The sequence below is a fragment of the Cynocephalus volans genome, chromosome 10 (assembly GCF_027409185.1).
Source record: "Cynocephalus volans isolate mCynVol1 chromosome 10, mCynVol1.pri, whole genome shotgun sequence".
Lineage (NCBI taxonomy): Eukaryota > Metazoa > Chordata > Mammalia > Dermoptera > Cynocephalidae > Cynocephalus > Cynocephalus volans.
The window spans coordinates 81,316,546-81,334,839 of record NC_084469.1 but is presented as its reverse complement, the minus strand read 5'-3'; the positions used below and the strand labels follow the sequence as shown (position 1 = coordinate 81,334,839).

At 52.4% G+C, this 18,294-nt stretch overlaps 1 protein-coding gene across 6 annotated transcripts in view; it reads right to left on the bottom strand.

Moving 5' to 3' along the window:
- Nucleotides 1–1,527: 1,527 nt before the first annotated feature.
- Nucleotides 1,528–18,294, bottom strand: part of ZNF423 (zinc finger protein 423) — a 325,449-nt gene continuing 308,682 nt past the window's right edge. For all 6 annotated transcript variants that reach the window (XM_063110329.1, XM_063110335.1, XM_063110333.1 and 3 more), the window contains one exon: nucleotides 1,528–2,192. In XM_063110329.1, the coding sequence (XP_062966399.1) occupies nucleotides 2,163–2,192 (30 nt within the window). In that variant the 3' untranslated portion in view covers nucleotides 1,528–2,162. The remainder of the gene's footprint in view (nucleotides 2,193–18,294) is intronic.

Genomic DNA, 18,294 nt, shown 5'->3' with positions numbered 1-18,294 from the left:
TAATGGGGGCAGTGACTAATTTAGCCCTACGCCACCAACCATCAAATCAAATCTTCTATTGGTACTTACTGAGGGCTCACCTGGGCTCCATGGGGTTCAGGATAAATCCAGAGCTGGAGAGGGCCCTGAGACGGTGATGTGGCGAGCTCCAGGACACGCGGGTCCCACCACAGTCTCAGCACTGCCCAAAAGGCAGGCCTGGCTGTGGACGCGTTGCAGCCCAACCCAGCCCCAGCCCCGGCTCACGGCTGGACATACTTTGGGGAACACTGCCACCTACCCTGAGGTCCTCCGCCAAAATGGCTAAGTCTCTAGGGGGCTGAAAATCGGTGTTCACCACTTCCAGCATGGGCGAGGTGTGCTTTAGGGTTCACAGATGTAAAATGCCTTTTGAAAAACTGAAAGCCTCACCCATATGAGAATGCAACATGAGGTGGCATAAAGGGGAACTCTTACAGGTCACCAGAAGCCTCTTGATGTGGGAATCTTCTGGAAGATGATGGGTGTAATTGCTCCAAATTCCACACCTGTGATGTCGTATTACATTATAATTAGATACAATCTGTCTGCCTGTTTCATTTCTGCTCTGCAAAGGGTAATAACCACTTTCTTTGCCCCCTGTGAAAAGTTAGCAAGGAAGGGCTTCCCCGTGCAGATTCAGGCCTCTGATTAGCTAGTCAGCAAAGCACCAGCCTGACAGAGGCGTGGGAGGTGATGTGAAAGAGGGCTGAGAAACTAAGGCTGCCAGGAGCACCCTGGGACACTGCAGGGCCAGGCGCAGGTGAGGAAGCGAGGCCCCTAGGGTGCAAAATGCAAGGAAATACTTATTCTCGGGGTTTGCAAGTGCAGGTGGGCCCTGGGAGTGAGCACCTCCTGAGATCTCACACGCTAGGCACCTGCTTGCCTCACTCTAGTCCTGGCCCCACGACTGGTCTCAGTGCTTCCACATCCCACTCATCTCTAGGATCAGGAACCTGCTGCTCCCACCAGGCTCTGCTCTGCAGCCCCCAGCCGTGGACCTCATGGGGCTGGGGAGCTGCCCCTCACCCCTGCCACATCTATATGCCTCGGCCACAATAGGAACCCAAGTCCCACCTGCCATCCTGGCAAGGTATGGGTTAGCCACTTGCTTGCCTGCATCCAGCAGATGGGAAAGCCAAGGAAACATAATGGATGAGTCAAGTCACCAACCTACTGCGTGGCCTTGGAAAAGCCACTCATTACCCTTGGGCCTCAGTTTCCCCATCCATGAAGAAGATCAGAGTATTTCATCATTAGCAGTCCTTCTGCTCTGACTTCTGTGACCACTGGCAGCTCATCCTGTCTCAGTGTGTTAGGTTACTACGCTTCATCTTTCCCAAAGGAAGAAGGGTCTACTGGGTGCAGGTCCGCACGGGCATGTACAACTCGCATTGAAACTTGCATCGGGAGTGCACACCTCATAGGAGATGACAGCCCCCCACGCGGCCCCGGGCTTGGGAGGAGAGAACCAGGCAGCCAGATACTAATCGCATGGATTCCCTTTATTGAACTGTACTAGTTACTGCAGTCAGATTAAGTCACATTTAAAAGCAGACCATCCAGTTGCACTGAAACCGATTATATTCATTACATAGTTTTAATCACTGTCCGGTGAACTGGCAAATCCAATCAAAGCATTAGTCTTTAATTAAAAAATTAAAAGGAAATATTCAGACAATAGCCAAGCAATCACATCACGATGCACAATTACCTAGAATTGCAATTAAAAAGTAGTTAACCGAAGGGGGGAAAAGAAAATCAAGAAGGAAAAAAAAAAGAAGCAAAGAAAAAAAATCACACTAATCCATCTTTAAAAACTATCAATATAATACATGAAGGAACAAAGGACAATAGCCTTAAAAGCGGGTTTCTCTAACTCTAGAAATGTAGTCTGCGGTGGAAACTCTAAAAGCACACTAGCTGTAGCAGGACAATAAAAAATACTGAGCATGGAATACTTTTAATCTCTGCCATTAATATTCATTTCCAGCTGCTTATAATAGCAGCGCCTCATGGCCAAATCATTAGAGTTTTACATCTGGGTTGCAAATGACACTTTGATTGGATGTAATGTTCAAATGGCCCTCCCCACGGCGTCTCCGGCAAGCCTTCTGCGGAGAGGTGTCCTGTCGAGCGGTCCCTCACTGTGCGTGCTGGCTCATCGTGTGGTTCTGCAAAGGCGAAGAAAGGAGACACGCATGAGGGCAGAAGAATGGAGAGCATGCCCGTCCCCTCCCACTCAGTGCATTTACGCCAAGCGCTGCAGAAAAGCGCCTCGATTATTACCAAACAAAATGCAACAAGGAAAAAGTGCTCCTGGGACGCAGCTGCCAAGATGCCACGTTGATTTGGAGCTTGGGGATCAGTTCCTGTTGCTGCCAGCCTGGGCTCCCTATAAACTGTGTGTGTGTGTATGTGTGTGTGTGTTTTAAAGACCATTCAGGTCTTACTACAGGGACTGGCTATGTGGAGGGAAAGGTAAAATGCCAGGGAGGTGGTAGGAATTCAAAACATCCCTGTTTACCTCTCCATCTTTTACTCTAATGATGAGGAGGAAGCTGTATCTCTGATCGCCTGCAGGCTGCCCCCATGTCCCCCTCTTGGTTCTCCCGGTAGCTGCTCTGAGCCTAGCAGAGGGAGACAGCAGATGTGCCGTGCAGCTCTCTGGCCAAGAAACACCCGAGTGGGCACAGACGTGCTGAGGCAGTGGCGGCTGTGACGCCTGCGGCCGAGGTAGGGTACAGGTCACCCGGCAGGGAGGGTGTTGGAGGAGCCTCCGCTGCTTGGCTCTGGGAGCCTGCTCATTTGGTCATGTGACAGTGCTTGGACCAGAAGAGAGGGACCTTGACCAGTCTGGCCGACTCTGCCTGGAAAACTAGCGTCTAGGTGGGACCCTGTGGCCAAACGCTTCCCTCTCGCCACAGCCCACGGCACTTCCTCCCTCCTGCCAGCCAGAGCAGGCCAGCAGTGTTGATCTGTTTTCACAGGAGCCAGCATCTCGGGGCTAGGGGTGGGATTTGGTCTCTGAGAGCCCACAGTGCTTTTGTTTGTTTTCAGTGGTCCGTGTTCCAAATTCAGACCAAATTCATCAAAGCTTCAGGTGGTGCTCCACCTCATGGCACCTGAAGAAAAGAAACAAAGTCCACCAGGGGCACAGTAGCCCTGTTTGGGGTGGCAAAGGACCGCCAATCCCAGGGAGCCCTTCTTAGGGATGCTCCTGCGTCCCCAGCCAGTGGCCCTGTGGCCCAGTGGCCCTGCAGCCAGGCCTGCAGCTCTGCCGCTGACCACCAGGGGTCAGAAGAGGCACCATGTCTCTCTCCCGGGCTCCAGGTCTGGCTGTGAGGCAACCAGAGGCTGTCCATGGCTTTGCTGGAGGCCTGGGGCCCAGGGCCAAGATGGCGCAACACCTGCTCCCCAGCACAAAGCCCCCGTGGCATCCCCTTCCCACTGGAGGCACTGTTGCAGCCTCTGTAGTAATGTCGCTGACCCCTCTGGCAAGCTCACAGCCAGGGGGAGGCAGCCCCGTCCTCACGTCAGATGCCCCCCCCGCCAACACCTGCAGCAGAGCGCCAACTACTGCGAAACTCCTTCCATGGGCCCCTGGGTGCAGGCCACCCCAGGGCTTGTGAGAGGAGGCAGGTTTCCCAGGGCCCTGCACCCTGATGGGCACCCTAGTCCACAAATCATCCATGTTCTACACCAGACCAGAGCACGAACTCTGCCAGCATGGCCTGGCACCTCGGTCGGGGGTGTCATGGACCCAGAGGCACAAGGCAGGTTGTCTGAGGCCACAGATGGGATGCGAGTGGTTGCCATGGGAACCCCAACCCTCCAGCTGAGGCACCTCCCCTGTACTTGTGCAGGGACAGCCAACTGGTCCTGGGGGGAGCAGAACGCCCCCCATACACAAACCTCCTATTCCTGCTCCAAGCCCCTGCTGAGTTGGTTCCCACCTTTTCTCTCCTCTCTCCCAACCTCTAATGGGCAAGACCGGCTTCCTCTGCTGAGCTGCATGCAGGGTGGTGTCACTTCCTTTCCTGGCCCTGCAGCAGCCGGCCCAGGTCTGGGCACACACTCTCCTGACTGGATTTCTGGCCACCAGTGCTCAACAGTGGCATGGCAGGTGCAGCTGCCCAGGAAGGGCTTGGAGGTCTCACTTCCCCAGCCTGCCGACAGCCAGTCCGAGTCACCTGCTATCTGGGTGTGGTCGGGTCCTCCCCCAGCTTTATTCATGGGAGGTGGGGGAGGAGGAAGGGAAGGGATGTTAGGAAGGTAGACATGGACAGCTCTTTTCCTGTTCTCAAATTATGGCTCCTAAGGCCTGGCACAAAGTAGACACCTAGGAAATATTTGCAAGTGAATCCATGAAGCAAACCATGAAGCAGTGTATGGTAGAAAATATTTGCGAATGAGTCCATGAAGAAGTGGTGTATGGGTGGGAAGCTGATCTGTGGAAAGGAGAGAGGGCATTCCAAGTGGAAGGAACAGCACAGACAAAGGTGTAGAGGCTGGAATAAGCGTGGTGAATGCAGGCACCAGTGGGATAATCCCAGCACAGACGTCACACAGAGGGCTGGTGAGACTGCAGACTGTGGACTGCAGAGGTCCCGAGTGCCCATGAATGTGAACTTTGCTCCACAGGCAGCAGAAAACCAGAGATGATATTTAATCTCCACAAAATCCTCAAGGACCACCCACTACCAATATGGGGAAAGGGAGTGTCAGAGGATCTGGATGATGAAGCAGCCTCTTGCCAGGAAGCCAAGAACAGGGCCAGTGTGATATGAATGGTCCACACTGGCTCACCTGGGGCTGCTGGCTTAGGAATCCCGGAGGCGGAAACCTACATCTAGGAGCAGGGGTTAGGAAAACACAGGAACAAATCCCACTTCTCGGGGAAAAAGCAACAGTGGGTCTTCTCCTTCAGGAACAAGAGCAGGTGGTTCTTAAGTTATATTCAGAAAAGAACTTCAAAAAGGGTTCTGAGCCAGAAGAGTAAAACTTCCTTCCCTGAAGTTTTGTTATAGGAACAAAAGCCCAGGACATCACAGCAGATGGAAATGTCAAAACTTGATGCCCCAAGGGGACCAGGCACCAGAATCCATGCAGCATTGCATTATTAAGTACCTGCTGGATGTTCTTCTCTGGGCTGGGCACAGAGGGGTACGGGAAGACTCCAGCTGAGCCCATCCCTCCAGAGTCCTCATGTGGGGGCGAGAGACACACAGACACCCAAACATTTGTGAGATTAATGGTGCAGATGGCAGCTCAGCTAAGGAAGAAGGTTCAAGACCACCCTGTGGGGAGAGGGACTGCTAAGGAGCCCAGGTGTTTGGCTAAAGAGGCCATCAGCTACTCCACAGGCTGAAGGCAGTTTCTCGGAGGGAGGAGGGGATGGCAGGGACCCGTCACCAGGACTCACCAATCACCCAACACCTGTGTGCTGAGCAGCTCTGGCCAAGTCTCTGCCAACCGGTACAGTCCAATAACCCTAAAAGAACCCAGGCTCCTCCCCCTAGGCTGGGAGCTATGGTTCGAGGGATGGGGGAGCTTCATCAGCCTTCTTAAAGAGTTCTTTCCACCCGGCATGGTTCTCACAAGGGCATTCTAGCTTAATGTCTATTTCTCTGTTTATGCCTGTGCTATATTTAGCCCCTTCAGAGAAGGAAGAAAATCGTTTTTTAAAGATGCTACCGACCCCACAGATGAGCACTTCCCAGCACCATAAAGGCCGGGGTGGAGGTAGGGGTGGGGAGGGAGCCAGGGAAGGACTGGAACATGCCTGCCTGGAGGGGAGGTCTGGCATCCACGCAGGCCTCTCTGCCTGCCAGGGAGACACAGGTGTGGGGCAGGGAAGCAGGTGAGGAAAATAAAGCAGGAGAACAGGAGGGGCTGGGTGGCAATAGTTTGCGGCCTCGATCCATCCACTCGGCAGAGCTTGTGCGCACTCATGGATGGAGGTTTCTGGTACAGCTTGTTTCGGGAGCCTCTGCCTGGCACATGGGGCCATCTGCCCCAGGGACACCAAGTTAGTGATGGGTGAGTGGGTGGCTTGGGAGCAGGCACAGAAATCTGCATGCTGCCAGGGGCAGAGGCAGGAGCTGGGGTCCTGGTGAGACCCACAAAAGGAGCCATCTCTGTGGAAGTTGGCAGCAGAGCACCTGGACGCTGGCTGCCGGTCACACTCATGGCCTCTCTGGGGAAAGAAGGCCAGCATTCATTTTCACTGCCATTCACTCATTCATTCAACAGCAAAATGATTCTGACACCGAACCCAATGGGGAATGTGTGCAGCAGAGGGAATGGGCCAAGAGGATGGAGTCTTATGGGTGACTGTCCTTCCCAAAGCACTGACACACTTGAATGGGCCACTGGAGGTCTAATCGGGTACAAGTCTGGATTCAGCAGCCCCCAAGGGTGCCCTGGCTCAGCCCACCTGCACGCCCCATAGCACAGGCTGGGTCCTCCCTCGTCTGCAGCCAAGGATTGCTTCTCGGGGTCTTGGCCCCATTCTCTGTCCCTCGGTCTGGGACTCTGCTTGGTCTCCCTTTGACACCTGCCTGCCATAATGTCACGTGGGAGAGACTAGAGGTGCCTAAATATGCTTGCTGTTTGGTGGTATGAAGCAACAAGAGCCCACTGCACAGCCCAGGATGTGCACACAAGGACTGGAGATTACTCTGCCCTGTAGGTCACTCTTGATGTTGCCCCTCTGGGCTCCAGCTACTCTGATGCCTGTAAAGTCCTAGCACCTTGCCTTGGCTCTTAGCAAGTGCCCCACTGGTTCTAGCCACAGCCCTGGGTGACCACAGGGCAGGTATTAAATCTTAGTGGGCTGAGATGGGCTGAGCCCTGGGTTCCAATTCTGACTCTGCCACTTACTAGCCATGTGGCCTTGAGCGAGTTCCGACCTCTGGGTTTTGGGGGTGGTTAATAACAGGACTCTCTTCCTAAGATGCCCTGAGGACTCAGGAGATAATGTATATATGTTTATCCCAGGCCTGGCAAAGAGTAAGTGCTCCGTACATCTCCATAAATGGTGCCCATGATGGTCTTCCTGAGTAGACAGGTTGCTCTGTGACAGAGGGACTGTTTGCTCCCTGATGGTACCAATCATGGGACCAAACACAGTTGAGGCATATAGTGGGGGCCTCACAGAGGTTTAATGGACTGACCAGCTGTGTTCCTCTCCCCCAACATGTCCAAAAGCTGGCAAGGTGTCAGGGGTGCTCCTGAGATGGCCTAAGCTTGGATGTCCTGCCCCTGGAGCAGCTGGCATTTGATAAAGACCCTGCCTGCTCTCACTACCTCCTCCCGACAAGCCCCCTGGCTAGCACCTCCAGACCCACAAATCACTGCTTTCCGCTTCCTCCCAGGGAACAAAGTAAGATACCTAGTGAGGACGGGAGCCCCAGGGAGACCGCATGGGGATGGAAGAGGTGTGTGCTCATCTATTCATTCACTCATTCACTCATTTCTTCCTTTCACAGACATTCATTGAGTTCCTGTCTGTCAGGCCTCGGGCTGCACACTGGGCATATAGAGGTGGAGAAGCCCCAGCCGCTTCCCTCAAGGAGCTCACAATTCCACAGTAAGGGCGAGGGTAGCAGGACTCATAGACCCTAAAGACCCTATGGGGTGAAAAAGGACTCCTCCCTGGAGGCCAAGCCCTGGCCCTTGAGTCCCTATGGCAGATTAAGGCACAGGAAAACTTAGCACCCCCAGCCCAAAACATCCCATCCACCATGATCATCTGGCCCCACCTGCAGAACCCACCCAGCCTTCATGCTGACCCATACATCACCTCCCTCTAGTTCCCCATTGGAAAAGAGGCTGTGGCTGACCCCTTTTCTCCACAGTCCACCGCTAGACCGCTCCCTGGAGGGCTCCAGCCACAATGGCTCCTGCCACACTGGCTTTACAATAAGCTTTCTCCAGAGGCAGGGACCAAGTCTGAGAACCTGCCTTAACCATGGAGAGATTCAGTTTCCAGGGGAAAAGATAGATCCTTCTATCTTTGTCGCAGCCGTATTTGAGCTAAGTGGAGATGCGGCAGGGTTCCCATTTGTTCACTGAATGAACAAGGAGCCTGGCCCTGTGCAGTGGGCAGAAGACGAAGAGTAAGGCACATCCTGGCCTTTTACAAACTATGGCTGAAGGGGTGGATGAAGTTTCACAGAAAGGACAATGGAGAGGGGACTTCTGATTGGGAGATGCTTCAGGGAGAAGCTGCCCTTCTGGTTGCCCTGTGAGGACAGCTTGGGTTAGAATTTGCACGGGGGGCGCGTGTGTGCACAAAAAGACAGCTTTCCAGGCAGAACGAACCAGCCAGATGACAGCGTGGAGGTGAAAGTGATGCTGAAAATGATCATAGCTAACACTTACCGTGGGCTCACAGTGTGCCAGGCACCATTCCTAACACTTCACTTACAAGAACTCACTGAAGCCTCACGACAACCCTGTGAGTTAAATACTGTCATTATTCCTATTGTGCAGATGAGAAAACTGAGGCACAGGGAAGTTCGGGTCCTGCAGCTGGACATGGCAGCACCGGGGCTGCACCCATGCAGTCTGTCTGCAGAGCCCCCCTTCACCATGGCACTTCTCTGCCTGCAAAACGTGAAAAGTGCAGCATATGTTGGGGAGCAATGAATAATTCAGCTTGGCAGAAGCACAGGGTATGTGCCATGGAGACCAGCCTGGAAAGGAAGGCGGGGGCCTTATTGATGAGGCTCCTTGATGCCAGACAAGGCAGCTTGCCCTTAAATCTGGACCATGGGGAGCCATTGAAGGTATTTGAGCTATGGAGTTACACGAGAGGCAAGATACAGGGAGAAGTTCACGCCTCCAGCCGAAAAGGTGTATCAGCAGAGCCTTCATGGTCTCCATGTCCCACTGCTCCCTTCCCCGTTCCCACACAAACCCTCCTCTCCAGCACACACACGTTAGTGCTCTCTCTTTGGGGAGGGCACAGACGCAGGCAGCCCTGTTCCCCCTCTCTGCTGCACGTCACCTGGGCAGCCCCTCCGCTTGTGAGCACTTATTTTTAGAAGCATTTGACAATCGTCCAAGGGTCTAAGACGAACAGATGGCCTGTCTTAAAGGCTCGTATGTTCGCTAGTTTGCACTTCTGACAAACGGTAAGCGCACTTGAGAGCACACCATAAACAGCGCTGAATGAATACTCAGAACACAATTGAGCTAATGCACATCATTAAAATTAGCAGTGAGTGATGGCCCAGGTTCCCTCTAAATGCCCGCCCCGTGACACAGCCACTCCCCTGGGCACCTGGGCTATGACGTGGATGCACCCTACTTCCCCCATGGCCCCCACCCAGCAAGTTGGTGTCTGCCCTGTTTACACAGAGGGCAGGGGGAGCTTTGCCCGTGTGGAAGTGATTCCCATCCTTCATGTCAGTATGAAGCTGCTGACCCACTGGCCTGGGACAAAGCCCCCGAAATGTCCTACAAGGCAGAGGGAGAGTCATGGGGATGTGCATGAGGTTTTCCCATCCCTGCCTCCCAGACAGCGAGACAGCCTGTCGTCTGCCACTCCAGAGCAGCAGGAAGTGAGCGTCGCAACACTCAGCCAAAGAAGCTGTCTCGTGTGAGAGCCTCGATTCATTCAACTCCTGGCCTGGAGGGAGATTCCAACTTCCAGGGAGCAAGGGGACTGGCTTGGGGCAGGGGGGTCTGCTTTCATGTGGAACCAAGAACAGAAGCAGATTCAGGGACCTAAGAGTCACCTGGGAGGACGTGCGAGGCAGAGTCACACCCAAACAGCCTCTGACCCACACTCCTTTCGTTGGCGGTTTCTCCAAAGGGGCCGGCCAGGTCTGGGTTTCTCTTTTCCTTGCTGCTCTAAGGGGCCCAGCAGGGAGGAGAGTTCCCCTCTTTCTCCCCGAGCCCCCTCCTGCCAGCACCCTGCAGCACCCAGAACACAGAAGACCAAAGCCCGTCGCCTGGTCAACAGGAGTTCCATGAGCGGGAAATATCTTCCCACATGTGAAAAGATGGGAGAAAATGTTGGGGGGGGGGGAAAAAGCCCAATAAACTCCCAAAAGGGCAGGTCTGTACTGCTGTGCTTTGGAAATAAAACCCACCAGAGAATAGATTATTAAGAAGGAACCGAAGCCTTCCTATTAGGAACCCAACCTGTAAACAGGCTCCCATTCAAAGTCACCCAACAAAACAAGAGAACTAATAATACCTACCCGAGGGACAGCAGACCCAGGGGAACTGCACTTCAGAATGCAAATGGGCCCAGGCAGTCTGTTTGTGAGCAGGGAGACTTTAGATCCCAGCCACGCAAAGGAAAACGAGAGTTTTATGGCTGTTGTCACAAGCAAAGGAAGATGAAATATTTCCAGGGCTGCTTACAGATCTGCCCCTCCTTAGCAACAGAGTCCATGCCTGACCCAAGTCCTGAGTTAACATGGCCCCTGCCTCTGTTGCTGTTTCTACAAAGGGCAGTGGGGGGGTCCCCTGTGGCTAGGCCCCTTGGGGATAGTGTACCTAGCTGACTCAGGTCTCAGAACTGACAATCGAGGGTTCCAGTAATGGTGTGCCAAGTGACCACTTCCATGGACTCTGGCCCCCTCCCGCGTAGGGATATTGCACTGGCCCTGTCAACCTTGTACGTTACTATGGAGTCCATTACAACCACACCAGCCAGGTGCCTGCTTGGAACCAGGACCCTGAGGGACAGTTCACCTCAAATATGAATTAATGCATGGTCACCTGCTCTCAAAGAGCCTGAGTCAGCCTTGTAAAAGATATGATTCCAACTCGATGCAGCAGGGCCAGGAATCCCGCAAGCATACTTATTGCAAAGCCTTGAGGAGAGCCCAAAGTGGAGGTGATGAAAGTCTATTAAAAATGGCATTGGGTAGATGGGTTCCCAAGACCCACGAGAGGGATCTCTTTCCACCTCAAAACACATCTGTAGCTCTCAGTGTGGGTCAAAGAAGATCAGGCACGTGGAACACTTTGGGAAGACAGACACAGCCTATCAGTGGGGGTGCCAAACTCATAGTGAATGTTTTTGGAATGAAAAAGAGTGGATGAATTCAGGGAGATGCATCTGTAATGGGCAGAACTCCTTGACCACGTGGAGCAGCACGTCTGGACGGAGGCCTCAAGCTTAGGGGGCCGGGTGCTGTCAGGCTTGCACTGTGAACACGTGCAACCCAGGCCAGGTGTAAAGCAGTAAGGCACGGCAGCGACTGTGTCAATCCCAGAAACTCAGACCTCGTCAAAAAGGGGCAGTGCTGGTCAGCTCCAGGCAATGGCTGCGGCATGGGCACGTGCCCAGTGTGGCCACACCTTCTGGTTTTGTAAGGAAACTGGAAATCTAGATTTTTTTTTTAATATGAACTGTCTCAAGGTTTAAGGCACTATGCAAGTCAATCAAACATGTCTGCAGGTCAAATGTGGCCCCAGGCATCAGCTTGAGGCCTCTGGTGTCTGTGAGGGCCTCAAGATACTCCAAACACTTAACAGGCCTTATTTAGCGTCCTCGCCTGAGGGGGCGGGAGGTGGGTCTTGGCACAGTCATGTTTTAAAGAGGAGAAGGGAGGGTAGAAAGTGACATTCTGTGGAGGCAGAACCATTCGCATAGCTCAGGTGCTGTGTGGGCAGGTCCTGCCCTGCCGGCCCTCGTGTTTCTGGGCTGTGCCAGGTGCCATCATGCCTGGGAAACTGAGGAGCATGCGGGGAGACTAGAAGCTTCTCATTCCCCAGAGCTGCTGTCTCCGGGCTGTGCCTCACCCACTTGGAGAGACCAGCACAGTCTGCCACAGAACCTTTTCAGACTCTGAGTCGCAATTATCCCCCCACACCCTCCTGGCTTTCAAAGGACTTGAGAGTCTTCCCGTCCCTCTCCCACAGTGCTCCATGGGAGAGAAGGGGAGAGCCAGGCGCTGCAGGAGATAGCCCCTGGGGTGCTCATGAGAGCGGTGCAGCGAGGCAGGGCTCCTCTCACCTCCTGCACACAACTCCACACGTGCGTGTGCTCACGGATACGCGCTCTCTCTCTCAGGTACCCCACAATCCCACACACACGTGCTCATTGACACCCCACCCTTCTCTCTTTCTCTTACACCCCACAATCCCACATGCACACACGCAGCACGGATACCCCACAATCCCACGCGCCCCCCTCCACATACACACATACATGTACAATCTTTACACTGACAGTGTGCTTCCAAGTGGTTCAGAAGTTGGTCATTGTAATTTTGGCGTTTTATCTCCCCACACTGTGTGGCTAACCTGCCCCATGCTCACACCACTGCTGGGACCCCTCTAACAACCCCTATCTGCCAGTGACCCGAGGGCTCATCTGAAGCACCCCCTTCCTGGCAAAGGAAAGCTGAGAAAACAAAGTGCCTGTGAGAAGCACAGTCCAGATCGTCTCCTCAAGGAGGCAGGGACGTAGAAAGATCTCTGCTTAAACACACAATGGGTCCCAACCACAACCAGAACAAATCCAGACCCCTGACCATGGCCCAGAGAGCCCTACAAGACCTGGGGCTTGCTGGCCCACAGCCTCAACCACCTTCTGCCAGTTCCCCCAACATGCCACTCCTTCCCCCCCACCCCCACCCCCAGCCCTCCCAGCGGCCACTCCTGCTGCCTGGAACACTCCCCCATGCCCTGATTTTCCCAGGGCTTCTTCTCATCTGATGCCATCCCCTGCCCACCCGATAAGTGGCCACACGTCATAGCCTGGCTCTGCACCCACAGAGGTTTCCTCCCAGCACTTTCCTCAACCGCAACGACCTGGTTGTTCACCCGCCATGGTCAGCTGCCCTCACCATGCCAGAGCTCCACGAGACAGGGACCTGGTCTCTCAGCTCTCCCTTGACCCCTAGGGTTGGTGCAGACCCTGAACTTTGTAAAAACTGAACGAGTCTTTCTGAAACGACAGTCTGCCAGCTACTGCAGCAAAGCCAAGCCTCCAAGAACAGGCTCAGGGAGAGGAGAGAAAGAAATGTAGTGTCCCCCTCCTCCCTGCCCCTTGCCCCACCCTGCCCAGGGCATGTTACAGTTTTTTTCTTAAAAGTCAGAGGGATCTTTTGAGGACAACGTGGAAGGTGAAATAAGCCAGTTACAGAAGGACAAATATCACATAGTTCCTCTTATGCGAGGTAGCTAGAATAGTTGAATTCATAGAGACAGAAAGTAGAATGGTGGGTGCCAGGGCTACAGGAGTGGGAGATGGGGAGTCATTGTCTAATGGGTGCAGAGTTTCAGTTTGGGAAAAAGTTCTGGAGATGGATGGTGATGATGGTTACACAACAATGTCAAGTGTATGCTTAAAAATGGTTAAGATGGTAAATGTTATGTATATTTTAGCACAATTAAAAACAAAGTGGGCCGGATCCTACAGAGTAAGCAGGGCAGGTGGGAGGGAGACAAGGCCACATTCTGCACCGACAGCTGAGGCACCTGTGCTGTTCCGGGGCTGCCACCCTCATGTCTCTGGTTCTAGGGTGGAAGATGCACTGACCATAGCAGCCTGTGGAGTCCTCGGCTGGGGAGGAGGAAGCTGCAGCATCCAGGGGACAATGTGCCACCTGCCAACCACTAGCTGGCATTGGCTGCAAGACCTTGTCCATCTCCATATTGTAAGAGGCTCCATCTATGATGCCCAAACCAAGTGCTACTGTCAGCAGCGTGGCACCCAATGCCAGGCCACAGAAGCACAGAAGACCTCAGGGGGGCTATGGACATGAGGGCTCTTTCCCCTGCCAGAGGTCTGAGGCATGCTGCGGAGAGGCCTCACCTTCAGTGACTTACAGGTCCAGGGGACAGGGCCTTGATAGTTTCCAAATGCTGCTGTAAGGGAGTATCTGCGTTTCCTCCGGCACTGGAGCTAGGAGGCAGGAAGGTGGGCACGAAGCACACCTGCACACATTACACATTTTGCCATGTTGGAAAAAACTAAAGGGGGAAGGAATTTTTCCCTTTGATGTTTTCTGACTCTTTGCAGGTCTTTATGACTTTAAATATTTATTCACCAAAAATGTGATGAGTAAACCCAGCACCACATGGAATCATCATGTTTCACAAACAAAAATCAGGACAGATAGCCAATAGCTGGGACAGAACACTTGCAATCAGGGCTGTACTGGAAAATCAAGGTCATACGGTCACTAATTATACGAAACACATATGTTCAGGTCCCTGAACTAGCCCAATGCTTTTAGGATTTGTAAATGATACATGAGCACTTTGACCATATCCACTTCCACTTTCTTCTAAATTTTTGTTAAAAGGAAAACTTTACTGCATCCTCAAAATTTCTGTAAAATTAATTCCAGCAGAAGAACTGTTCTGGAAGATATTCTGAAGGTGGTCCTCCTCAGAAAACAGGGCCCATCACCCCCCACACTGGCTTCGGGAGCCCACATTGCCCAGCCCCCCTTGCTGACGGACCCCCAGGCTGCAAGGCCAGAAGTTCTGAAGATGGACCTAATTTGCTGTGATGAATTGTGTGCATGCACCAGTGATCAAAACTGCAGCTGAGACCAATTACATTTTATGATCGCGATGGTTCTCATGAAACACGTAGATGTACACCCCTGCCAGTCCAGAGAAGGAATCCAGCCGGGCACGCAGTGAAGGGCAAAGAAAGGGTGATCACTACCACCTAGAAAGGCCACCCACTCCTTGGAAGCTGGTCCCACTGATGGGCTGGAGAACACTGTGGCCCAGCCTGAAATGCCTCGTCTGCCCTCTCACACATACTCAGCCTCCAACCAACCTGTGGGCACACCGTCACTGCCCACATACCTGCCCTTCCATGACCAAGTGGGTCTGCCCTATGCCTTCCCTCTCCCCAGCAGGCAGAACTCACCAGTTTCCATGAGGCAAACCTAGAATCATCTATATCCCCAGTTTGTCCCATCCCACTCAGCTCACCAGAGGGGTATGTATGCGTGTGAGAGTGGGGGGGGGGGCGTGTGTTTGTGTGTGTGTAGGTCCATGCACAGTTTTAAAGAGGGGAGAAGGATGGGTATCAGTTAAATGTAGAATTAAGAGCATATGAGGAAGTTGTCATAAAAGCTGTGTAGTTACTGGCACATGCCTCACACTCAGTACTGATGGATGACCATGGTGAATGGACGTGTAGCTGGATGGAGAGTTGGATGGTGGATGGTGGATGGCGGATGATAGATGGATGAATTGTGGATGGGTGGATGGATGGATGGATGGATGGATGGATGGATGGATGGATGGATAATGGATGGATGATGGATGGATGGATGATTGATGGATGGATAGATGATGGATGAATGAATGATAGATGGATCGATGATGGATGAATGAATGATAGATGGATGGATGGATGACAGATGAATGGATGGATAGGTGATGGATAGATGGAAAAATGGGTACATGATGGATAGATGGATGGTGGGAGAAAGAGGAATGCATGGATAAGTAAGTGGATAGGAGCATGAGTGGGTTGATAAGATGACAAGGGCTTTGGAATTCAAAACTTGCCCTGGCCACTTACTACCTCTGTTACCCTAGGCAAGTCACTTCACTCCTCTAAGTATTCATTTGTACTTAGAGACTGAGTCCCACTCACCTTAGAAGTGGAACTAATAATAAGTACCTCATGGTCTTGTTATGAGCTTCAAGTTAGATAACACATGCAAAAGGTTTTACAACACATAAAATGCTACACAGACGTTTACTACTGCCATAACTTAACTACAGGCTTTGCCATCATTGTCAGCTCAAAAACACAATGATCCCACAATTCTGATGTGGCAGCTTCAGAAGCAAAGATGGGGCAGACAAAGATGATGTCACAGGTCAGGGGTGCAGCTGTCTGGACTGTGCGTCCAGGTCTGACTTCAGCAGGGGGACTGGCTGCTGAGCAGGGGTGCAGGGAGCCCCACTTGCCTCCCCTGCTCAAACGCTCAAACCCAAATGGGTGGAATACACTCCCCACTCCCACCATGGTCCTCCTTCTCCCTGCCAGCCTCTTACTTTGATGCCCATGTCCCAAGCCTCAGTTTTCAGGTCTGCAAAATGGTGAAAGCAAAGAGCACTTCTAGTGGCCCCAGGTTGTTGAGGTACTAATGAGATAATATTTGCAAACTTTGAAGTGTTTCAATGGGGGCCACAACTCAGAGTCCAGGTGGGTAAGGAACCAGGTAAGGTAGATCAGGTGCAGGCTGTGTTGAACCAGGAGCACATCGTGTGTCCAAAAGGGGCAGCTGACTGTTGCCACAAAGGACTGCAGTCCAGGGGTTGCCAGGCCTGATTTGTAGAAAAATCAAGAAATCCAGCCATTTAGTGAAGTGGTACAGAGGACAGAATCTGAGGCTGGTGGCCTGGGTCCAGCACTGACCAGCTCTGTGGCCTTTGGGAGATAGTTATGCTCTCTGTGCCTCAGTTTCCTCATCTTAATAATAGAGGCATTGTGAGAACTGAATGTTTTAATGTATAAAAGTGCTAAGAACAATGTCTGGCACTTAATAAGCACTAGTTAAATAATAGCCATTGTAATTATGAGAAATCTCCCTGTTTTGAAATAAAGACAACTATTTAAAGGTTCCACAATCCCTTCACCATGGGTGAGTTTTCACTTTCCACTGAAACAATGTTCAATGTCACAGTAATAGTGACTTTTCCTGGGTGTGTCCCTTCTCCCCTGTGTGAGAGGAGACTTGGTGGGATTATTCTGGCTGCAGCTGAAGGGAGGGAGAGGTTGGCACGCTCCCTTATCCCACTGAGAACCACACTTCCTGTCCCAAGTTCGCATCTTGCTTCCTCCTCACCTTCCACTGTATTTCCCACCAATACCATATTTTATTTATTCTATAAGACCCCCAACAGTATAAGATGCTCCTATCTTTGATGTATCACAATGAACCAAAATAATATGACCACAACACAAAAATGAGGTATTCCAACATAAGAGACGTTCTAAGGAGAGAAGTTGTGCCTCTGAAAATACGTCTGTGAAATATGGTAACAACTACCGTGTATGGAGCTCCTACTATGTACCAGAAACAGGGCTACCTGCTCTTCATATACTGTCTTTACTTCTTCCAATTGTCCCCATTTTACTGAGGAAGAAACTGAGGCTCAGAAAAGCAAGGCAGCTTGCTAAATCATCTAGCTGGTACTTGGACTCGAGCCCAAATGGTCCAGTCCTAAGACTACCGCCTCCTTCCCTCTCGCTGTCCCCTGCCCTCCACCTCCCATCCCTGCTGTCCCCTCGTGCCACCTCAGGGAGACTCCAAACTGAAACTGTCACCTGCCCTCACCCATATTACAGCCACAGAGTGAATCTCATTGCAGCCCTGGACAAGCTCTAGCCCATCCATGTTTGATTTTGTCTAAACTTTAGAAGCAGAGCGAGTGGAGCTACGTCCATTATTGACACAGCAAAATTAATTTTCTGCCATCCCCTCCCTCCCCGCTCCAAGCCTGGCCCCCACCCCCTCACCTCTCCTGTGAGTGTTGGCACACGGCTGCTGACTGGTGCTCCCGAAATGCCAACTTGCATTTCTCATCATTAATTTCTTTCTAAATGTCATTAGTGATTGTTCCTGCTTGACCAAAGACTGCAACCCAGGCTTCCACCGAGAGCACCCTGGTCTCCTCCATCAGTTGATGGGGGCCAAGAACCCCCAGCTGTGCCAGACCCCGGAATCCTGGCAGGAGGCAGCCAGCCCTACTCCCAACAAGTTGGGAAGACTGTTGTATCAAGAGGCACTTTTAATACGAACAGGGCTCAATAACATAAAAATGCTTGCCTGTGGTATTGGGGCAAGGGTTGGGTGCTCAGGCTCTGGATGGAACCAGACTGCCTGGCTGTGCCTCCATCTCCGCATCTGTAAAGTGGAAATCATATCAGCACTGGCTCCATAGAATTGCCCTGAGGATAAAAGAGGATAATCGGTGCAAAAGGCTCCGCACAGCGCCGGTAGCTGCTGTTGGTACTATTCTCCCACCTCTTCCTTGCCTCTTGCCACCAGGGTTGCAGGCTCAGCTCTGCCACTTACCAGCGGGGTGGCTTGACATCGAGTGGCTGAACCCCTCTGAGCCTGTCCCTTGCATCTGTGAAAGTGGGACAATAATATTGACATCAACTCTCCCAATTCTACCCCGGTGTTGCCACCCTCCATTAGGCCTGCCTGGGGAGCTGGCCACCATGCTCGGTGATTCACAAACATTTAATTGCCTCCCCATGATAACCCTCAGAGTGGCCTGTCATCCAGGTGAGGGGGGGGAGGCCAACTC